At 35.4% G+C, this 25,301-nt stretch overlaps 1 protein-coding gene across 1 annotated transcript in view; it reads right to left on the minus strand.

Moving 5' to 3' along the window:
• Positions 1 to 25,301, minus strand: part of GRIK2 (glutamate ionotropic receptor kainate type subunit 2) — a 410,119-nt gene that overhangs the window by 67,316 nt on the left and 317,502 nt on the right. Inside the window, exon 13 of the mRNA XM_054195142.1 lies at positions 24,669 to 24,886. Within this exon, the coding sequence (XP_054051117.1) occupies positions 24,669 to 24,886 (218 nt within the window). The remainder of the gene's footprint in view (positions 1 to 24,668; positions 24,887 to 25,301) is intronic.

Raw genomic sequence — 25,301 nt, forward strand, 5'->3', positions numbered from 1 at the left:
ATAACCTCAGGCAGGGAGAGAGAAAGAGACTGCACTAAACATTATATGTTTCTCTACAGTAAGATCTGGGGAAAGATAAGCTCTTTTCCCTTAAAGCATTCCCCTCATGATTAGCTTTTAATTATATAATCTATCTTCATTTATGGTCTTTTAAATGTATATTAATTATTATCCTATCTGACAGTTTGTCTTCTTTAGTGAATGACCTTCATCTTCAAAATATTCTTTATGGACAGACCATACTATGTTACAAGAAACAGCTTTAAAAACAGAAATTTAAGATTCATGAGAGAACAGGCAGTTGCTGGATAATGATTTACTTTGTAACAGTGAATAGGAAGTAGTACAGCCTGTAATTCTAATGATTTATTTATCTGGTTTTATAATAAGCCATTGCTAAAATTTTTATTGGCATTTCCATTTTGTCATTAAATGTCACTGATTGATAGGGATTATTCAGCTCTTCTTTCTGGGATCATATTCATGAGAAAGCTAATGAATGGCAGCGAGAAATACTGCAACCATAAGGAACAGTCAACTAACAATCCAGTGCTCACGAAACACACTCTACTGATGAACACCATCCTGTAGCGTCCTGGATGTCTGAATGAATGAAACATCAACAGGGAGGTAACAAGTCAGGTGTAGTCATAAGGACTGTTGATGTGTAAAAAGAATTCTTCATCTCTGAAATATAAATGACAAGCCAAGAAAGACGCAAACAAGAATGAAAGTGCTATATGGGCTATTATGTGCTATATCATAGAAAGAGACAAAAGTTCCAAACAAACCTTAAGGAAGCACTGTTTTGTTACTAGCACTGAAATGTGTTCACAAGCCATTCACCATGGAAGTGACAGCTGCTTGACTAGGATTACTTCATTAGAAGAGTTAAGCAAAAATATTTTAGCTACGTTGTAAAACTAAATGGTAACGCCTCAGAACGGGCTTCCTTCATATCTTAACCTAGGTTATTAATTGATTGGTTTCATCAGGAGAAATACTCCCTGAGAAAGCAAAAGTCCAGAAGCAATCTCTCCAGCACAGGTCAGGTTAATTTCTACCAACAGTCTAGTTCTACCTCACTCCACTTCTTTTTAGGGATACACTTGATGGGGACAATAATCAGCTCCAGCTTGGAGGCTTCTTAATTTTTTTGTTTGTTTGTTTGTTTTAACTAACTAGGTACTTCTACTGCATGGTGATATGAGCACTTCAGTGTCATCACAGTAATATGCAAAATGTAGTAAGTCACAGCAATAAGCAAAATTACTGTTTCATATTTTAATATATACATTTTTAATCATCATTTGTTGGAATTTAGTTTTTTGGTTTGCATGTTTACTTTTACTAAATAGAAGATTAAAAAATGATGACCAGAAAATATACTGTATATTTTACAGATATTAAGGCAGGGCAATTAGATTCTTTGCAGATGTGCTATAGCAATTATTCAACATGAATACTCAAGTAATTACTACGTTAAATACCTTATTCAAATAGGCAGAGTACAAATTAAAGCTACCCCAGTTTGTCTGAAATCCATAGCTTGCTCTGAAGTGGCAATTTTTTCTTTTTTTTCTTTTTCTTTTTTGCTTTCTTTTTAAACAAAGAACAATGAATATGAATGTTTTAAGTAGAATGGCCTAAGTTTTCTGTCTCTTTGTACCTTTGACACCATACCAAGAAGGAAAGTTTCTCTACTCTACTCTACTTGAGTAACTCTACTCAAACAGAAACAAATAGGCTAAATTAAAAAAGACTAACTAGAAACAAAATTTATGTTTACTTCAGTATGAATAGGATGCAGAAACAAACGGTATAGAATGGTTTTCCACCCTGAATGTATCTCATTGACAAAAAGACAGAAAACTTACATTCCACCTGACTAAACTGAGTAACAAAGGGTTTTTTGGGATGAAACATATACTGATTCTAGTGGAGCAAACCCTGAAATTTCAGGTGTGTACAGTGCTCTCTTTCCCTTCTCTCATAATGTTAATCTATTAATCTAATTGCTCTTCCATTCATAAATAATCCGCAAAAATGGGATATCTTAAATGGTGTGGACTGAAAGAGTTCTCCCCACTGAATATCTCAACATTTAAAAATTCAGATATTCCTTCTAATGTATTTTCTACAAATTGAGTCACCAGCTAAAACCAAGCTATAACAGCACTGCTGTCACTGTAGGAGTACGGGAAGATGCAGTCATCCTGTTTCCAGACCACTCCCTGGAGGAATGGTAGGCCCCCAAAGGGACTTATAAGTAGGCACTTAGCTGTTCAGAATAGCCAGACTTAGTCATTTCTGCATAACACCATAAGCAAACTTTCTTAGGAAACTAAGGAAATTGCTGACTGCAGGGACAGGTGGCACTTGAAGATTTAAATGTTGTACTTCGACTAGAGCAGCAATTAGTTACCTAAGTTATCTGTGGAACAGATGGCATCTTAGGAGGAGAAATGATGGATACGTAATTTTATTTGAGTGATTTTGGATAGGTAGATTTGGGAGGAGTAACATAAAAATTTAATAGAACATTAATACTCTGTAATCAATATATCAACATTACAATTTATCTTAAAATAAGAATACTGTGTAATAAATTCAGGATTACTTCCTTCAGCACATTTTATTATAAGAAAAACACTTTGGCTTCTGGTTAGTACTTGGACAGTATATGAAAAAACAGAGATTAATATGGCATGGTATTGTTTTAATGATTCTAGTAGACTAAGTTGTCAACCAGCAAAACTAAAGATACAGTTTTGTTCAACTAAGAGAGCAAAAGAAAGAGGACATGGAATATCAGAATTCTTAAAGAACATGGATGAGGTATCCAACTGGCATATAGCTCAAAGGGGTAAAACAGCATTTATGAACTTTCCAAACTTCAGAAAATATGTACACAATGCTAGAATAAAAATAACACTGAAAAAATAAATAAAAATACATTTAGGGAAGAAATCATGCTGCTTCTTTTAGACCTTCAAAAGTTACCTATTCTAAGCCAAGATATTCATAGAGACTCACTTTATATTCAACAGAAAAGGAAAAAGAGGTTGTCTCCAGAGAACAATTCTGCCAGCTATCCCAATCCTACACTAAATACAGAATTGAAATAGAAGACTTGGTCAGGTTGTATAACTAACTTCTGTCCTCTGAAGCTCATCTTGCCAAATGAATGACACGGTTATGGAAAGAAAGATGAGTGATTTCAGGTAAATTAATCCAGAGGAATCTGATAATGATGCCTACTAAACTGATGGGATTTTTCCACTGTCATATTTTTTTTTTTCTGTTGGAAACTGCTTTTCTACATACATAAAACATTTTTGGGAGAACTTTCAATTACGAGGACAAGATACTTTCACTAGACAGCAGGACCAGAACAGGGTGAGGAAATTAGGAATCCTGAGCACTGTCACTGCCCATATACCTCTAACCTTGCAGAGACTTCAGATGGGCCGAGGAAATAGAGAGAGAAGTGGGGAGAGGAAAGACTTCCACCATCCAGTTCTACCTGACCTTCTGGAAGATTCTTCTCAACTTTATCCTGTGGGAAAATATGTCATTGGGCCTGAACAGATTTTTATGAGGCCCTCTGCCACCCCTCCATCCTTTCCACCAAGAAAGGAGAGAACAAAAATAAATTTATTTTATTTTTCACTTAATTTAAGGCTACCTTTTTTCATTGCTTGCATAAATATGAGTTTTTTATATCGTCAACCATTCCCAAGGGATGGAATGAAATGAAGTCACTCGAGAGCTAAAGAATGGCATATTGTAAGATATCACTGGCCATATGTTATTTGTCTTGGATAATTCCTACTAAATCAGGATCTAAAGGAGAATAACTATCCATTCTGTGGTCTGGAAGCAAAGGAAGGACCAGATTAGGCTATGAGAGAGTTGTAGGGAAGTCAGAGTACACGTCAAACTAAGCATCAATGTCTCATAAAATGAATGTCATAAAATTAATTTAAATAATTACTTCAAACCGTGGCTTTAATGGCTTTAAACCCTAATGAAAGAACTTAAAACAAAAGGACCATAAGACTTATGACAGAGGACTCAGCATAAGCGACTAAAGGGCTTAGGGTTAGGTCTAGTTGTATTTAAGAACCTCATTATTGCGCGGAAAAGACAAAAAAGGATCACAGAGGTTAGAAATACAATGAGGAAAAAACATTGCATGTAGTTTCACGGTATCTAATTTAAAGAGAAACTTTCTGACAAATAAAAAACCCCCTCCTAAACCTCAGGCCTGAAACCTGCTAATCACAAAGATGTGTTCTCCCTTTCTGAACTTTAAAAGGGATTGTACTATTCAGATCTATGGCCACCTAATAAGCACTTGCTTCTCTGCAATCTGTGCCAAATATCAATGCTAGGCAGATGGAAAGGTAGAACATAGATGTTACATCTTTACAATAATGTCCAAAGACAGATTCCACCCCCTGCTGTTGGGGTGGAATCAACTTTAAAGACCTGTAGTGATATTTCCAGTAGCTGTGATTTAAAAGTAATAGGCTTGTTTTTTCACAAGCTTATATCATCAGCTATAGCCATGCACTAAAAAAAAAACCCCTCAGGAAATATTAAATGATAAAGACATTAAGAAAGTAATAGTCACTTTATTTTTATAGTTTATGTCGAAATATCCGAGAGCACTTCAAAAAACAGTGTTATTATTTATATTTACATATCTAGCTCATTTTAAATTTCTGATGAGAGTAACTCCTGCATACATCTGTTTTTTAGGCAGAAATCCGACAAACTTAAATGGTGCATACCTGAATCTGAGAATTTTCTTCTTTATTGTCTGAAAAAGATAACGGAGCCTAACAAATCAATTTTTAAGTTTAAGAAGCACAACGAAATGGGACATACATAAAATATATTGTTCTATTCCTTGTGCATGCTTCTACGATTCAATCTTCCTAGTTTCAAGAGAATTTGACAAGAAACTAGGTTCTAGTATGGCCTAATTGTTTTTCAGGAATAAAAAGCAAAGAAATCAGCTGCAACAGTTAATTCTGAAAATAGGTTTTCAAACAAATTTAATAAATTTTGTTTCAACAGTATGTGTAACCTTCAGAGTATAAAACTGTAAGAAGAAACAATTACATTTAAACACAACTGTTTTAAAAGAACCACTACAGTCTATCACATAAAACTGTACTGTTACAAATACAGGATAAGAAAAGAAAGCAAACAGCAAATTTAATCATCTAAGGAGGATCCTGCTAACCATAGCAATTAAAGAGATGGGATAGTTCCTTTTTTGCTTGAAACTGCTTATTTTTACTACAGTGCATAACAGGTAACTCTTGCATCAAAGACCATATTATTTAAAATACAATTGGTTTTCATGTGTCTTACCCTCCCCTTATAGAGAAAATTTTTAAATCAGCTCTGTAATCTCGTAATTGCAGGGAAATTTCTCCCTTCATTTGAAATCCTTAAACTTCAATGAGCACAGGCACATTAACTAAGTTATATACATATGACTGAATCAGAAAGTTTTCAAGAAATTTGAAATTTTCAGGTAATTTAACCTGGTTAGCAGGGATAAAAATTTAAACAGCAAATCTACCTGAAAGAATAAGGCTCAAAGTCTCGCAACACTGATCATACCTTGTTTCAGGGAATTATTTATGTGAATTGCAGTCAGCGCGGAAGAGTAATTTTTGCTCAGAAATAAACTTCACCTCACATGAAAAACAAAACAAAACAAACCCAAGAAAAAACGCAAAAAAAAAAAAGGCAATAGGAAGAGAAGAGAAAGTAAGGTAGATTTATTTAAAAATTAAAAGTTCTCTGGCAGGATGTGTTTTTTTTTTTTTTCTAATTTACATTTTGATTCTTTGCTATTTTAGACAACTGCAATATTTAGAAAATCCTACAGCCCAGTTCCTTTGGGTTTTGTGGTGTTTTAAGGCAACAAATAGACTTTGTCAACATAAGTGTTCATGTTTTACGTTAGATTCAATGGGCCAGTTCCATGTATTATGAGCTTCAAAACTAAGATCCAAATTTCAGATTTTCTGGTCACAGTTTGGTTTAATTAAGATACTGTTGTGTGGCACCTTGAACCTGTAACCATTACAGGTTCAAGGTGCCACACAACAGTTAAGTTTTCATCTCAATTTACTTCATGTCTTTTCTTTCTTTTTCTGGTTTGGGTGCTATTGGGTTATTTGGGTGGTGTTTTTTGTTAGTTGTTGTGGGTTTTTTGGTTTGCCTTTTTTTTTTTTTATAGCTATTTGTTTCTGTACAACAGCCTCTTTGATAAAACAGCTCTATACTTTGTGTATAATGAGCATGTACAAACTTCACTACATTAATACAAAGCTGAGGAAGTAACCCGAAGAGCTGGAGGCAAACAAGCTGTTAAGACCCCAGATGGCCCAAGCTTTGCACGACAGAAGATATTTGAACATGTGAAAGCTGAATAACTTTGTTTATTGCAGAAAATGGTAACCAGATCATCACATTAACATGTGGGATTCTACTGCAAAGGGCAAGTCTTGTCACCACGTGAAAATTAAATTACTGATGCTTCAGAGCATCTACTGCCTCTTATCATCTCATCATATGAATGGCAGGGATTCCATTCAGGATTTTGGGCCTTTTATAAATTGCAGCACATAGCTAATTTTACACAGATTTTAACTATTTGAATTGCACTATGGCTTTAATGTGCATCCACACTAATAGAGTCCCTAGAACACTGGCGACAAACAAATACAAGGCAGTAAAAACTGCAAACAAAAAAACTACAACAAGAGCTATTATCACTAGTACAATAGCCGGTAAATGAGTTGCAAGTGTCTGAATTTAACATAGCAATAAGTATGGTATAACTGTCTTGTAAACAGATGAGAGAACAAGATACTATTTTCATGACAAAGTGCATTGGTGTATGATATTTTATTTCTGACAGTATAGTAGAACTAAAATAATTTTCTATATAGTAGAATTTAAAGCACTATTACTCACAAGCATTAGCTCTAATTTCATCTTTCAGAATGTCGCAAGACACTAAACTGACCTGGAGCAATCAAGGCCACAAAGACAGAGCTGACGTTATCGATCCAAAAGGAGTGGTGTGGCTAGTAGTTGCCACAAAGGAGCTAGGGGAAGGAAATTAGCTCAGCAGACATTCTAGCATTATTCTATGCCTCCTAAGTATAAATTAATGTATAAAGGAATCTATATGTCACTTGAGATCTTTCAAATCCCCGTGGCTGTTAGCTCCTTCCTTCAGTAAAACACCGTGAATTTAATATATTAATGGCATGCCTTTGATGGCACCAGCAACAGCACTGCTGTGTTAATTCTGTATATTTCTACATGAATAATCTGTGAACATCCTGCAGCAAATTTTCATGTGTTTTGTGTTGACCAATTTGGCAGAAAACATTCTGGCAAAGTGGATCTCTGAATGTATTAGTTTATGTAAAAATTTAGAGGAAAGAGCTTTTGGTAACTGAACATAGAACACTACCATTACAAATTAATGATCTGATCTAATAGCCATCAATTTAGCTGGAAACTTTCAGCACAATTCACTGGGACTTAGTTGCATAGGGACACAAAGTTCAGGGCTTAAAAAATCAATCGTTTTGATAACGTTCAATCGTTTCGATAATGCATGGGATTACAAAAAACATTTCTTAGATTTAGGATTATGATAAAAAATTATCCTACACTAACTACAGAATCAGATTCTTCTTATAAACGTTTTTCTTCATGACACCTGGTTGCATCCATGTGTTAAGTTGAGCAGCTGAGCTTTGAAGCAGCTCTATTCCTAATCTTTTACTGCATCACTATGATGTAGTTCCTGGGGAAAAGAATTTTAACGTAATTCTTCTGACTTTATTGTTTTGGTAATCAATTAAAATGCTTATTGTTTTCAGAAAACTGTCAGGAGACCTACGGTGAAAAATAACACAGTTTGTATAGTCTAATTAGCTAAATTGCAATATTTAATAAACAAGACACCTACCTGCAATGACAATCAAATATTGTCACTAATCTTAGTCTATAGGGATTTTCTTTTTTTTCTCTTTTTTATGATAGCTTGCAAAATGCTAATTTTAATGGGATTTGTGCAAACACAGTGAAGAGAATGTGCTCCATATTACATGTATTCATAGCATATTTTCCCACTCTGAAAACTACAGTACTCAGTGCTTTTTACAAAAGAGACATAATAAGTGAACTAAAAGTATACAAGGGGGGGTCATTAAACTTCTAAAGCAACCTTGATTAAAAGAACAGATTTTAGACCAGTTGAATAGCTGTCGGAGTACTCACAGGTCATCTCACAGGAGATACGGTTGGCTGAAAGGGTGCGTCATTGCTTGTGAGCAAGTACAGATGCATTGTAAATCAGCAATAGAAAAAATGATTTGTCTGTATCCATTCGTGTTAGATTAAGAAGGCTGCAGATTTCAGCCTCCAGAGCTTAAAGTTTTTCATAACTTCAGGAAGCTGACATTTAACTTGTTCAGTGTAATTAAATTAGGTTATTTTCTCCATCTCTAATATGGATTTACTACCTAAAATGAGATCCTAATAAAGTCCAGGTTGTAAATGACACTGCGTGTTTGATATAGCTCTAAATTTTATTGCTATCTCTGTTTTGCTTGCTTTGATAAATTGTTGTTTGAAAGCAGCGACAATGCAAAAAATAAGAGATGATTTAACAGATTTTTATTATGCTTTTGGCTATGTTTATTGAGGTACAAAATATTTGGTCTTGGGCTACTGCATGACAGGAATGCCTAAGCTTCTTTTTAAAGCCAAAGGCAAAATAATTTTCTCTTTTCGTCGAATGTATCTGTAAGCACTGAAGGCAGAAGCAACTTGCTTGTAAACATCATTAGGCAGCAATCTGAAATGAAAGAGCAATCTTGACAGACACCATGTGATGTTCACTTAAGCTCTTAATGTCAAAGCCCTCAGTTCTGCACCTTGTCGTGAACTTTGGAGACACAGGAAGCCGAAGCACCGCAGAGTACTCAGCAAATCAAATTCCATTCTGGCACTAAATATCTAAACTCTCAGTGCAACCTTTGATTCAGTGTGTGCTCTAGTGCATTTGTTTGGTTATTAGTGTGAACAGAGCTCAAGGACCAGGGACAATTCATTTTCAATCCATGCTGGATTTAGATGCTTTTAGATAATTAATGCTGACTCCTCCTACACATTGCCAATAAATATAATTTGCTTTAAGTATTAATTGAGCAGATTAGGGTCAGAACTTCCAATAAACAGTATTTTAATTTAAAGATCAGTGAGATGACAAAATTGTTTCAATGTCTTATGAGAGATATATGATTAAGGAGTTGGGCTTTTTTTAAGGCAAAGATCCCCCCACGTTCAGTCTCAAGCACGCAAAATACCTAATTCACCTTCTTGAAAATAAAGTATCTCCCAGGTTTGCAAAATGAATGAATGAAATCATCTGTCAGTGAATATTTCCCTCCAAGTTTTCTATCCTCACTAACACCTGTTCCTTTTTACAGCTTGCTCAGAAAAGCATTCAACTGCTATCAGTAACTGTAAGCTCTCATACTGACAAATACTATTTATGATCTACTGGCTTGCCACCTCAACGTCACTCTGTTTACTCTCCAGTTTTGCCATTCCCTGAAGGACAATCTCTCTAAAGAACATCCACTTGATTGATGTATTGAAACAGTTTTTCTGCAGCAGTTCCTGTGTGGACAAACATTGAAAAGTTGCTTATACTGTTCAGAAAAAGAAACATACATATCCAAGCTATCCACAAAACAAGGAACTTTCTGAACAAAAGTCCTCAAATATTTATGCTCTAGAGAAATGATAACATGTTGTTTGTTTCCTATGAGCATGCTCCAAAAGCAGCATTTACACTCATCTACAATACAGTGATCACGCAGGGAGCCAGTTCTTGTCCCAGAGTCATTGCACAGGATCTGCTTTCTTCAGAGAGAAGAAATTGCAACATTCCAGTTTAAAACTAATAAAATCCTGATCACTTAGTGCAATTCCCCAGATAGATATCTATCTAACTTTTTAACTGTTGTTAAAGTGACTCTTTCAGAGCTGGAGTCATGAAAGCCATCATATTCTAATTTTCTGAAAGCTTGATAGATCCAATACTCTTAGTATAGATAAAGTGTAATGAAGCACTTTCTTTCCCATAGGAAAGTCTTCCACTCATATTCTTTGATGCCAACTAACCTTCACATCTGCTGTTTCTCTATTGATTGCTACAACTTGGCACTTTTGTAGAGTGTCTGATGAGGCAATTCTATTCAATGACACCACTTCCTCTTCAACAAAAAGAGTGCAGTAAAATGGCAGTGCATTTCCTATACCTTCAGGGGAAATGCTGTGCGCAAATTATGCAAACAAACATGTAGTCACCATTTATATGTGTGTATGTGGAGAAGAAGAGCATTTGTTCCTTTTATACTGAATCATTGCCTATGTAAAATTATGCAAAGCAGATCTGGTTTTGAATTTTTTAAGCAAATGAGGAGTCATTCTGGGTCCCACTTAAAAAATCCATCTCAAAATACATGGTGTTCACGATGGAAATAAGCTTGAAATTAGTCATCACTTAAAATATGATCCAAACATATATTTACAAATCAGCAAAGCACATTAGAGAATATCAGAACAAAGAGTATGGGTCCTTGAAAACAAAGACATCAAAGATTCTTTTTTCAAGTAAAGTGAAATAATTTTTTCTTGACACATATTACACTAATGAAATATTTCATTTGAAATTAAAATGGTAAGTAATATCAATTATCTAATAGTCCTCATTTATAATGCTGTGGGAAACAGCAGCATGACAAAAAGAAAAGCACTGCATGTTTAAATTAAAGATCAAATATAACATTTTGGTTTCAAACAGAATGAAGCTATTACACCATTGGTGGTTTATTTGCATTTTACTTTGGTTTTCCTCTAGTCCAAGCCTCCAAATGTGTAATATTTAACTGATTTTCTTTTTGCTTTTTGTTAATTTTGTGAAAATTCAGATTTTTTAACCCTTAATTGCCATAATTTGTTCTGTGTCTAGTCTTACTTGGAATTAGCTCTTTTTTTCTCTCTTTTTTTTTTCTTGTACATTTTTAAGCCTAGATTCACAAAGATATTTAAACACCTAATACCTACTGAAATCAATGGGAACTTATTGGTGAAAGAAGAAATAAGAACTAAGTACACAGTTCCATTCTAGGACTTTCAGGTTGTACAAATATTTTGATAGGTTACTCCCACAACAACTGATTTGCTTTAAGCTGAACCAGTACAACTAAGAAAAAAGAAAAAAAAGAAATTGATGATTTGGGAGCAGGACAGAAAAGAAAAAAGTATTCACTTCATCAGCCAACTTTTCTACTAAAAAGTAGAATTGGACATAATTCATTCTACTGATAATATTTTAGCAAAACTGCTAAAGTTTCCAACTTATACCCAAATCAAGACTACGATTAACCTGTTACAGTTAACAAAACAGGGCCAGGAGAGAGGCCCATAATTGTCCGTACCATCTGTTAGCATCAAGCCTGGAGCAGTTTTGGCCTGTCCTAAGGAATAACCTCCCAAATGATACCCCAAGATACAATAGCTCAGGAGATGTCAAGTACGTACCAAAGACTGTTCCAAATATGGTGTTTGTGCATGATCATCTAATTGTGATGGAAAAGAGAGTTAACCCAGTGACCTTGACTTTAAAAGTTGTTTTGGCCTGGTTTACTTACTACTAAAAATATAGCCTGAAAGTGTACAAGACAGTGACATATAATGTGTTTGGAACAATATACTCGAAACACCATATAAAGATTTCTGTATGTATTTTACTTTACTCTCTAATAAAATTTGCTTTATACATTTTACTTTAGTCTCTAAACAATCCATTTCAAAATTCTTACTACAAAATGTTGGGTCAGAAATCACTATTTTTTAATAATAATTTTTAAGGCAGCTTTCAAATGCTGAAACAGTCTTCCCAAAAAGATGGTCGATGCCCCACGCCTGTCTGTTTAAGAGGCATTTGGACAATGCTCTCAATAATCTGCTTTAATTTTTGATCAGTCCTGAAGCGGTCAGGCAGTTGTAGGTCCCTTTTAACTGAAATATTCTATTCTATTTTATTGTAGCTTTAATCATTTTCCCTCTGTTTCACTTTCTAAGCAAGAAGCACAAAAGTACAGAAAAATAAAATTTGCAAAAGGGAATTAATGATTCAGAATCTGTTAAAGGGTATAGTTTATTCTGGATCTGGGAAAATTTTATTTTTTCTGTAAACAAGGTTGTTAGTTTTGCTGTGTCAGCCTACTAACCTCCCATATGCATGCATAAACCCAAATGTGTGAATAGAACTAACTTGACTATACAATTACAGAAACAGGAATCAATAACTGCAGCGTTGTCATCTTCCAGCTTAAAGGTGATTCCATGATCTAAAAATGTATTATGTCAATTATTTTGCTTGTTTATTCTTGCAATTCTTTTTTAATCCAGGAAAACAAACAGACAAACTACTTTAAACAGTTGTCTCTTTCCTCTAAATGCATTAAGATTTGCTGTAAAAGTTGTAAATTAAACCATACCACAATTTTGGAAATGCAAATACTACCTTAGAGGATGGCAACATAAAAATGTTTGGAGCTTGAAGTAGATTTAGAAATAGTAATCTGTCCATATCATCAGATTTTTCATCATTTCTTGATTAATACCTACTGAGCGTTAATAGTTCAGTTCACCCAATTTGCCAAACTGTACCTTCAATTTAAAGTTCCCATGAAAATTCTGGCATAGAATATGTCAAGATTACCACATACTTCCAACAAAATATGCAAACACTGCAAACACATTACTGGTGCACACATCAAAACCCTACATCTGTCACCCTAATTTAATTAAAAAAAATAATTGGACTCATAAATTTAAAAAAAATGACAAGCCATACAGCAGATGACACAGCAACATCTGCCCTGCTGGAGAGGATAAATGGACTTGTCCTCTAATATGATCAAGCATATACAGTCACATGAGCAAAGCAAAATGGTGGATTGTGGTTATTGTTCTTATTTTTGTTTCTGGAAGACGGGATTTTGCAATCACTGGGTAATTTTAGGAAGACTCATCGCAACCAGTTCAATCTTTTAAAATATGACATTTACAAACACAGACCAGAATTTTGGCTATAGTTCAACTTAGACTGTAACCCAAAATGTGAATCTTTTCTATGATTTGAAAGAGATATTTCTTTTTGGTTTTCATGTTAATTTCAGTGCCAACATGTAAGAAAAGAAACTCTTCACAGCCTTTAAACCAACAACCTAAAATAAGACAAATATCCCCACAGTGCTAGTTTAGTCAGCCAGTTTTTTTATAGAATTAGAATTATTTGTAATATTCCTTGTAAAATTAATTTGCATACATCAATATTTTTTAATCACAGCCTCTCCCTACAGTCATACCGCAGTTTATACATATTTCAAAGTTGCCTAGTGCTTAAACAGTGAGCAGAAATTTTGTAAGATTCATTTTACATACTTGTAGCCATCTACACATTAAGTATCTATACCAAGGTACTAATCTAAGCTTCTCCATAGAAAATGGGAGAGTTCTGTAACTCTAGAGAACACTGTCCTTCTAGGACAGTTACTTAAGGTAGTATGGAAGAATTGCTTTCTGGTGCATTTCAGTTTCTTTCCAGTGCCAATAAAATGCAACTAGATGAGTACTTGAGAGGAGAGCAGGTATCTATATTTTTGAGTGAGGAGAAACCTGCCTTACATGTTCCAAAAACTACATCTTTCACGTCACCCGGAGGGGACCATTTTCCAGCTTTGAGACCAAAACACAGGATCTTATTATATCTTCCTATTAAATTCTCTCAATTAACAGTTGAGTTTCATTCTTTACTAATCCACTAATTTACCAGCCTATTGCTAGTACAGTTCTACTCTACGCATTTTGAGAAACTTCAGGAATACAGCCTAGTCCTGGTTTTACTCATTATCATTTTAGGGATGCCATGCTTCATTTTACAATTTTTATATCTATAAAAGAATAATAAATTACCTTTGGTACACGTTTTACCTATGATGAGCTGTGATCAGCGTCTCTGTACTTCAAGGAGCAAAAGCTGCATCAGAAATACTAGGTGTAGATATAAAATAAATTAAGGAACTAAACTGTTGATTTTGTTCAATCCAAGTAAATTCCTAGCAATTCAACCTGAATAAAAATACACTTGAACTATAACTACCTGGATAGGCTTAGATAGAATTTCTAGCATCAAAGAAACTATTCTCAGAGCTTCCTTTCCCGATAAAGTAAAAGGGTGAAAGAAGAGCTAGACAGCTTTCCCAACAAAGCCCAGAAAACATTTGGTGCTAGTCTTCCTGCTTCACAGAAAGTTCCTTTAGGGATGTGTCTTCCTTTTTCAGAAAGTGGAAATATACGAAAAGGTACATGAAACTTCTATCAGACGTGTCATATAGAAGCTCCTTAAGAGTTCTGGAAGATTCCTTGTTAGTCAAGGAAGCTAAGTGTCCCATATCAAAAAATAAAAACCGAAAGACAGAGAAACAGAAAGACAGTGAGAGCAATAGAAAGAGGAATAGAAAACTTTCTATCTTACCACTGGCCTTATGTTGCACAAGAAAACAAGGGTTCTTTAAAGAAAGACCAAAAATGTCAAGTTTTCAAAAGCCTCCAGAATATTTGCCCTATTTTATAGCTCATTGACGAGGAGCTGATTTCAGTTCTCAAATGCAAAGATAGCCTGCTCAAATACAAATATTTTAAGGTGATACCTCATCTTTTGTTAATATTAGGAAAAATTGCTTCACCAGAAGGGTTGTCAAGCATTGGAACAGGCTGCTCAGAGAAGTAGTGGAGTCACCATCCCTGGAAGTATTTAAAAGACATGTAGATGTGGTGCTGAGGGACATGGTTTAGTGGTGGAGTTGGCAGTGTTAGGTTAATGGTTGGACTTGGTGATCTTAAAGGTCTTTTCCAATCTGAATGATTCTATGATTCTAAAGCACGGTTTTGTATATTTTTTGTATAAATGGGTAACATATTGTGCAGATTACAGATCTTGAATACATTAAATACAAGTTCAATTAATGCATGGTAATGAAAAATGACATCCATAAAGACATCCATAAAGACATCCAACAAAAAGACATCCATATCCCATAAAGATTATGTAATTATTACCATAGGTATATTGCAAAAAGGATAGTTTAACAAATCTCAATAAGTATCCTGTTTGGAGCAATGAATAACTCTGGAGAAGAAATTCATCAGCATAATAAGACTTCAGGTGGTGTCCAGGGCAATTCTGACACTGGAAATATTTCTCTACACAAAGCAATACTAATGCCGTTGGACAACACCTCAGTAGTATCATATATAAACTGACAAGGCAGAACCAAGAGTTCACCTCTGCTAATGAATGGAGGCTTTCAGGCTGCTGAAGCGGGCAGGAACTCAACACTGAAGGTTGCTCATATGGCAGGATCTCACACAAAACTGGCTAAACCGAGAGACAGTTCACTCTGGAGAATTGTTTCTGAATCACATTCCCAGGATGAGTCATAGATCAAATCTGCAAACTTTACATGGCTACTTGGTGATAGATGTATTTGCTTTGAAGAGCAAGATTATTTTTTTCAAAATCTGATAGTTAAAAATGTTCTCAGATGTACTCTCAATTTCCTAAACAAACCCTAACTCTGAAATCTGTCTTTCCTACAGAAAGCTGTTTGCAGTTGAAGGATTCTCTGTGATCTAGTTCAGTTCCCTTTCTTACCTCGCTCATGATCTAAAGACAGACATAAAGAGAAAAAAACTGAAAAGAGAAGAGAAAAGGAAAGTGTTCTTGCCCTGCCTCCTAGGGGAAGGCAGCAGGAGAAGGAGAGAAAGGTGATAAGGCTAGATACAATTAGGTTATGCATTTCTGAGGAAAAAGCCTTGCAGATAAACCTATGTTCAGAGCCCAGGGTTCAGTCATTCTTTTACAACTGATCCTGTCAGCAGTGCCATTACAGGCCATGAAGATGCCAGAAAGTGAAGCACATCAGGTGAGAGAAAGGAAACACAATGGCTTACCAGTTAAGACAGAACCTACAATAGTACATAAGGACAACACACATTGTGGAAATATCACCAATTATATTGCTGTTGATTTTCTCATCCTCTCACCTCTAAATGTCTAGGCAACAGAACTCACTTCCCAAAGGGTATGGATTTCCAGTGGTTTTAGAAAAGTGTTGTTCCTCTCCTGTGAAGACAGGCTGAGGGAGTTGGGGTTGTTCAGCCTGGAGAAGAGAAGGCTCCAGGGAGACCTTATAGTGGCCTTTCAGTACCTAAAGGGAGCCTACAAGAAATATGGGGAGGTACTCTCTATCAGGGTGTGTAGTAATAGGATGAAGGATAACAGTTTTAAACTGAAAGAGGGTAGATATAGATTAGATATTAGGAAGAAATTCTTTACTGTGAGGGTGTTGAAACACTGGAGCAGGTTGCCCAGGGAAGCTGTGGATGCCCAATCCTTGGAGGTGTTCAAGGCCAGGCTGGATGCGGCTTTGAGCAGCCTGGTCTAGTGGGAGGTGTCCCTGCCCATGGCAGGAGGGTTGGAACTAGGTGATCTTTAAGGTACTTTCCAGTCCAAATCATACTATGAATATAAGATCACCCTGCCATGGAAAGGGGACATCCTCTGCTCCCCTCACATCAGTTCTAGCATTCTAGCAGCCAGAGCAGCTTTCTTCACAACTGAAAAGCAAACATGCAACAACAAAAAGAGATTCATTTTTAGTTAGATCAGAAAGCTGGACAGACTTTTGCCACAGCCCTTTGATATGTAGAGCAAACAGAGCTTGAGGTTGAAGGCAGAAGTGGTTGGACTACTCACAGTTAGACTGGCTTAAGTTGAACCCAAAAAACACAGCAAGAAATGTATTGAGAGATATGACCAGAAGCAATTTGCAGTGATTAATAGTGACTAAACTCCATCCAACTTCAAAGGAAAAAGCCCCTACTTCTCTTGTTTTCAGTGACATCACTATATATTCTCAAAAAAAAAAAAAAAAGACAGAATGGGTTTCTCTTAACTACAAAATGATTTTTCTAGTATCTAGATTCCTCTGAATTGGTACATTTGGTAGAAACTCTTGCCTTTTGGTGCTCAAAAATTCTGACACAATTTAAGATTCAAAGTGTGGTCTGGATAATATTTGTATATCATCAGGCTTGACTTTCTACAGACAAATGTACAGTTAATTAATAGGTTAATTAGCCCACTTCGGGCTCTGATTTCTTGTATCCTGTATTTCTATCCAAGTGGCAATTAGATCTTGCTATATTTTGCCATACCTTATACACTGAGAAAGACCAGCTTTATTCAAACTCCATCATGTACCTGCAGTATGGATCATTAATGCATGTGCACTAATTAATGCATGTAATTTTGAAAAATAATACAAATGTCAGCTTCTTGCCGGTATGTTCATTTTAACTCTACATTATATTCACACTGAGAAGTACTTATGGAACAGGAAAGCCAGATGGGACCACAGGTTACATCGTTTAGCCCACCTGAGAGTTCTGCAGAGAGATCAGCATAAAACTTTTTCCCCAATGAATATTTGGGGTAAGGCAGAAACAGATGCTGAGCTGTGGGAAATTTTAATTGATCCAAAGACAAAAATGACTTTTCCTAATGCCCACTTTTAATTTATTTTTTATGTCTCTCTTCAACTTCCTTTAAAAAAAAAACTAGTGGGGACCCAATTAATATGTTACCTATTTAATTCAATATTTTAATTATTTTCAATGACTAATCTTGTTTTTATTGGAAAGTTGGGTATATTTCTTTGAGAGGACCCTGAAAAGCATTTGTATGTGTTTCATTGGTTTCTAAGAGCTGTAGCTGGTGACAGGTGTAAATGATAAACATGATTTTGGAGTATAATTATTCATGAATACCACATGTTACCTGGCAGCTTATTAAGAGTGCTTACTATCTGGATATATGGCATAATGCAGTATAAGTCTCTGCAGAAATTAGAAGTTGACTAGTCCTTGTGCTCATCTTTTTCAGCCCATGATGTAGGAACAGGGGAAAAGGGTACAAGGAAAGAGGAATGGGAAGGGAAAAGGCATGGGCATGGATATGGAAAAAGGCAAGGATGGAAAGGTAGTGGATTTTTACCACATTCCATCTATTTTTAGTTTCATGCTTCAGCACTGTAGATGCAACAGGCAGTCAAACAAATGCTCTTATTTACTGCAGGAACAGTAATGGCTCTGACAACCCCGGAGAAGGGGGAAGGGTCAAGACAGCATAAAACCATTTCAGTCACTTTGTCCCAGTACCTAGAGAGTTGGTTGGAATGAGGTCCTTTATGTGAATTAGTTCTGCTTTCTGCCCTCAGATTCAAAAGAAAGACAGTTCACCTCAAAGAACTTAATGGTACCGCATTTATCTGAATTTCTTCTATTTAGAATTCAAATGCACTGCTGCTCTTATAGTCTGTGTTAATGCATCATCTAACCTACCTACCTCTACCTAGCTTCCTCGATCTTTTAAAGAAATAAGTAGAACTCAGTGAGGCAGAGGCATTACGAGGTCTTTGAGCAAAGCCTATATCTCGTTCTCACAGACTCTTGTCATTGCAGATTCAGTTCTTGTAAGTGTATGGAGTGACCACAGACCTTGCTTTACAGGTTTGCAACTGTGCCTGCTTTTTTTGTACATTCAAATAAGTAGTGGTTAACTGAGTAAGTGTTCCTGCAAAGAGGGAATAATCCTAGGAAAAGGGAAATAACATGTTTCAACTGTATGTGTTTCTAGCAGATATGATCAAAAAGAAGACAGAAAAAAAGATTGCATGGTATTTATATTGAGTTCCCTCTTTAGTCAAAAGTGGCACATGTTTTATGCATAAGAACAAGTCTGTGTTATATTCAAATGCAACTTATCTATAAAGTGAAATAATTTTAAAGCAAACTGAACACATATGTGTGTTATCTGCTACCAATTATTTTTTAAGCATTATGCAGATCCGCACGTGGAGGCTGGGACTCAAAAAATTGTTTTCCATTAGTCACTGTCAGTCCGTGGATATTTGAGAAGCTCAGAAGTGGTGCTTCTTTCATCTTTGACTTGCAACAATTCTACCAAATAATTGATATGCACTGGTAAATTTTTGCAGCATTCAACTAAAGGTTCTATGGGTGTATATGCCCATGTGCTTGTACATGCACACTTATTCGTTAAACAGATAAACGTCATCTGCCTATTACAATGTTTAAACCCAGGTTTGAAAAAACCCATTGAAGTTATACTGGCTTTATGCATGCCAATGCCAACATCACTAATGACGAATGAGTGGCATTCATAGCCTTATTCTTGCTGCTATTCTTTCATTTATGTCATGACATCTGTCACTTGCACTCCAGCTGCAAGCAGTGGGAAAATTCGCCTACAACTCCTTCTTTCAGGCTTAATAGATTATTTCTCAGATTTTGCAATGCATAGGTAGAGCTTCATGCTATTTCCTTTAACAATAGCCTTAGAACTTGGAAGACAGACACTAGGTGCTGAATTGTTGCCCCTCAAAATTTCCTGAGGGAGATGGTAACAAAATGACTAAGGTAAAAAGCAGGGGAGACGATGGGGAAGGAGAGGGCATGGACAGGACTGAAAAGAGTCAGCAGCATGGATCTCTGTGGAGAAAACACAGTGCAGGAAGAAATGGAGGATATTGTAGAAAACTAAAGCTGATGTATAAAAATGGGTCCTGAAGAAGAAAAGGAAAGAAGTTGGCAAATGTAAATGATAAATAGAATAGTCCATCAGATAATTCCAAGGTGTGTGATTCAGCTTCCTGAATTTGTCCCCTATCTGCCTTTCACCAAGTGATCTTGAAAAAGATGCATTCCCTCTTAATGCTTCAGCTTCCTTATCAGCAAAACAAGGATATAAAATATACGACTCTCACAGAGAGCTGAGAAGACCTTTAATTTGTGATACAGAAGTAATAACACTAATCTACTGCTATTAGAGAATGAAAAATTACTTTGTTTTTTACTATTTGGTATGCAGATGCCTAGTACCCGCAACTGGGAAAAGTTACATTGTGCATGCTACTGTACAAAAACCTAGAAAGAAAAAATTCTGTCATTGAAAGGTACAGATATGAAAAATGATGAGAAAAAAAAGCAGATAGCAACTTCACAAAAAAAGTAAAGAAAAAATTGTAAACCACATATAAACATATGTGCTGTAGTAGTTTCATTCATGTGTGAGGATGGAGAACTGTGGTACAAATAGAAGCAGGGTGGAATTAATATTGTTCTTCCCAATTTCAGAACTGTCATTCAGCAAGAAAACAGATACTGGTATTTTGAGAAACATTGACTGAGAGACCACAGAAATCAGAGGCAATGAAAAATATGAGCCTTTTTATCCAAGAACAGCTAGTGTGAGATAAGTACTTTTCATGAAAATAATAAATGCTTTTTATTTTATTCCAAACAGGAGGAAGACAGACTTCTAAAACTTGAAAATGGTCAATAGTGACAAGAGAGTCAAGATAAAGGAAGAGAAATTTGTAACTAAGAAAAACTCCACAATTTGAGAAACACCAAAACGCACATCAGGAATGGAAACTACAAGCCTAGCAGTAGGTATGGCTTAGAATTTACGTCTATATTTATTTCTTTCTAATTCTTAGAAAATACTGAGGTTTTCTTTGTTGTTCCCAATGAAATGGACCACCAGACCTACCAGGCATATAACAGACTTGTAAAACTACTTCCTTTTCATGCTCAGACTAGAAAAGTAGATCTTAAGAGGAGAGAGCATTGACAATTTCCTCCACTTTTTGCCTTCTAAAAGGGGTTGTAATGTCATGTTTCTCAGACCATGAGGAGTCATTCAATGATCTGGAGGACTTTATAAAACTCTGGAGACAATATTCTGCTTTTTCAGCAAAGCTATTTCACAGGGATGTTTGAGTAACAAGGGTAACAGCATTTTCAAGGTATAGCCCCTGTGCCCTCCAAGATTTTAAATTTAGCAGGTTTTAATCTAGCAGTTAGTTTGTCTGATTCCCATTTACATTCTCCTTCGAAAAATGCTCTTCTTTTGTATTAGTAGCACACAGCTTTGGCCAGGTTCCAAAGTTTTTTTACGAAAGAATTCAATGGACTGCTATATAGATAATTTAGGCAGAAATTACTGTCAGTCTCATGAGCAGCTACCAAGCCTCACTGTGATTGGAACTAATAACTATTACCAAGATATGATAATTTCATTTAACATTAGGAAACCATCTGGTGCCTTCATTTCTTGTTGTAACACAATGCCATTGTTTTACTCAATCCACTCTCATTAAAACAAGACAAAGCAGCTAAGGAAAAACATACGCACAGATGATAAATTTATCCTCTCAATCATCTTTGTGCATCCTGTCCGAGAAGTTATACTCTCATAGATTTTTGAAGTAGAATGGGACTACTAAAATCTAATCTGAGCTCCTGTATAATGAAGGCTATCTATTTCATTGAGTAGCCACTAAATCAAAAGCATAATGTGTTTGGGCTATTTTCCTCACATGTCTGCATGTGATGGATGAATCCAGCCCAGTCCTAGATAAGTTGTACCGGTGGTTAATCACTCCCGCTTTTAAAAATATGCATCTTATTTCCAGTCTGAATTTGCCTAACTTCAGCTTTGAAACACTGGGTCTCATTATGCCTTTTTCTGCTAGATTAAACAGTCATCTGCTGCCAAAAGTCTCATTCCCATTAAGGCACTTACAGACCATGATCAAGTCACCTCTTAACCTTCTCTTCAGCAGATTAAACAACCGATCTTCTTTAGCCTCTAACTACAATGCTTATTTCCAGACCTACAGTCATTCTTTCACCTTTAATGAACTCTTTCCAATTTTAAACATATTTTCAAAGTGTGGTCACCAGAACAGAACACAATAGTTCATTAATAGTTTCCCTAATGCTATATAAGAAGGCAGTGTTATTTCCTACTCGATATTCACTTGTCTACATATCAGAAAATAAAATATATACCAGTTAAAATCCTCCTTTAGCTTACTGATATAACATAAAATATTCTGAAAGGAATTTAAAATGTGAATATTTATCCTGGGTTTTTTACACACAATGCAGAAAATGTTTGCAACTCTTCTGTTTTTCTGTACTATCTATACTTTTCTATATTATCTCTATCCAATGTCACTTCTGTCACTTAAGACATTTTTCTGATTTTGTCTTCCTTTGTCAGTTTCCTGTTCTTAAGTACTTTTTGTATCATTTAGCAGTATTATCTATGAGCTGTTCAATTCTAGTAGTACCTTTTAAGGCAATTCCACTTACAGTCTTATTTTAAAATATTTTCTTGTATTTTTATTTTCTTCATGTAAGGAAATCACATTAGCTGAACTACAAGAACAGTTGTAGCTATTTCTAATGCTTAAGTTTGGATCTATTTCATTAGGTAAATAATACCAATTAATTTACATACTACTATATAAGACAATAAACATTAAAAAAATACTTGTAATCGTTTGGTTGCTAGAACAGTTCTTAATTATCAGTGCATTTTCATGTCACAGTTACAAACAATGATCTGTTCACAGATAAAGCCCAGAAAATATGTTTGTTTTACAGAATAAACCCTAATTTGACCTAAAATGTATGAGCTGAATAAAGAAATCCAGTGTTTTGTTCTGATTTCTCTTTTTCTTTCATAGTGAAGAAGGAGAACTCATTAGTGTACTAAAAGCAAAACAAAGATAAGTGATCTGACACCATAACTGTTGCATATAGGTTATTTCAACTGCAAACAAATTTATTCTGTGCAGGATTTACAATTGCTATTTCATTAGAAGTAAGTCTTCTCTAGTTCTTGGATACAATATACTAGATAAACACAAAATATATCTAGATAAATAGAAACAGAGGAAGGAAGAGAGCAGGAAGAAAGAATTGTGCAGAAAAGGGAGCAGTATATTAATATGCAGGGGGAAAAACATCCAGAGAAGGAGAAATAGTCTCTGTGTGCCTAAAAAATCAGATTATGCACATAAAAAAAAGAAAAAAGAGTGAATAAGAGAGAAAATTAAGGGTAGAGAGAAGGAAAACTAAAAGTTAAGAAGATGTAGAGAAAAGTGCTTCTGGCAAACACAAGGAAAAACACTGCTAATTTAAACATGCTTCCTAATATTTTAGAGTCTGTAGTTCAAATTTTAATTACAACAAGTTCAAAGTTTTCTGACAGACAAAAATGAAATTAAAGCCCCGTAATGTTTTCTGGTAACTCAACCGATACCTTGTGCCCTCTCTTTATGTCCTGAGACTTAAACCATTTTGATTCTTTTAAAAACCTCAGTCTTTAAAATTGCAATGCTGTTTCTTTTAACTATTTCACATATTTCCTGACATCAAGAGACCCCTAATTGATTACTTACTTCACGGGCTTGTTTTTCAACAAGCATTCTGGGAAAAATACTCAGAACTTTCCCAATGTACACTATAAGTTAAACAGCGTAAAATATGCTGAAATTTAATTCATTTTTGTTTCCAAACAGAAGCTGAAAGCCCTATCATTATTTTTAAAATTAAAACTATGTGTACACTTCAATTGACCCTAAGGTCATAAGATTAAACAGTGACTATTTAGCCTTGATATCTAAACAAATTTTGTACTCTCTGAATCTGATGAGCGGAACTGACCATACATTCCTCAATTTCTGCACCAGTTTACAAGTTACCTTGGACCTCAGTTTGTCTAATTTCAAATGACAATGTAACAGTCTCTTCAAAGCTTTAGGTGACAGCATGATAACTCATAAAACCAGAATATACTCGCTAGAAGTCTTCAAAATGTATCCAATATCAGACAAATATTGTTAAACACCTCTTTCTCTGGAAGATCCGAGACACCTCTGTGCTATCAAACACAAGGAGTTATAGAACAAACCATTCTCCCTCCTATCATGCATATTCTTCACTAATTTAAGCCCATTTAAATGCTTGATGAAGCTAGAAAACAAAAGATTTCTCTCTAATCCAGCAGCACATTTCACTATATTTCAAATTGAATGATCTTATTAACAGGTTGAAAGGAACAGAAAAACTGGAAGAATATGAGCTTTTTATATGGACCCCAAATTTCATTCAAAAGTTTCTCAAAAATATGAGGTTCAAAAGGGTTTTCTCAGTCCAGCCACTAATATGCTTAGTTGCTTGAACGAAGACTGCCATTAAGTATAATGCTGATACTGTAACTCTTAATCTGACAAAACTCATTCTTGCACACAGCTATACGAGATCTGTCCAAGCAAAGGGTTCAGGTTTCTTCACCTACTCCACTGCTATAATTTCAATTCTTTAAGTGAAAATCATCAAAGAAATTGATTTTCTTTCTCATGGGAGGTTTTGTATTTGCTTCCTTTGAGACCTTGCAAATCCTCAAAGAAGTGATTTTCAGTTGCTTTTGACAGCAGTGGGAATCATATCCATTGCTCCTCAGCAAGGTGCACAAACTTTCCCGCCACAGTCAGGATACAGGGTCTTTTCAAACAGAATATAAAGCTTACCTTGAAGAAAGTCATGGTTGCTCCATCTTCAACTGCCCCATACTCTATCTTTGTTTGCTTGGCCAAATCATCAGCAGAATCGATAGGAGATTCCATACGTTCCACTGTCAGAAAGGCGGCTAGGTTAGCAGTGTACGAGGAAATGATGATAAGTGTGAAAAACCACCAAATGCCTCCCACTATCCTGGTGGAGAGGGCTTTGGGCATGAGCTCAGAACCTAACGAAAACCAGGGGAGAAAGGTGAAACCAATGCACAGAAAATAATTAATAAGTGTTCAGCACTTTTTGCCACAGTGGGGAGATGGAATCACTGTGCAAAAGAATCTTTAAGCTACAGGTTTACATGTACTGCTTGTACAAACACACACAACTGAAATGAAAAATAAGAACTGATTACATTTATAAAGACAGATCTTTTTGGAGCTGTGGGAATCAAAAGATAGTAATGGGAGACTCAATGATCAGTGCCTTTTTAAAATTTATAAATATATATATAGCAATGTGAAAAAAGCAGTTACTTGAACTGGCTTTCCAGAATAAATCTTAGCTGGACTGAACCTCTAAGTTAATACTGACATTGAAGCATTTATACAGTACGTTATCTTCAAGGCACTAAATGAACTTTATTTAAA

Source organism: Rissa tridactyla, chromosome 3 (genome assembly GCF_028500815.1).
Source record: "Rissa tridactyla isolate bRisTri1 chromosome 3, bRisTri1.patW.cur.20221130, whole genome shotgun sequence".
Classification (NCBI taxonomy): domain Eukaryota; kingdom Metazoa; phylum Chordata; class Aves; order Charadriiformes; family Laridae; genus Rissa; species Rissa tridactyla.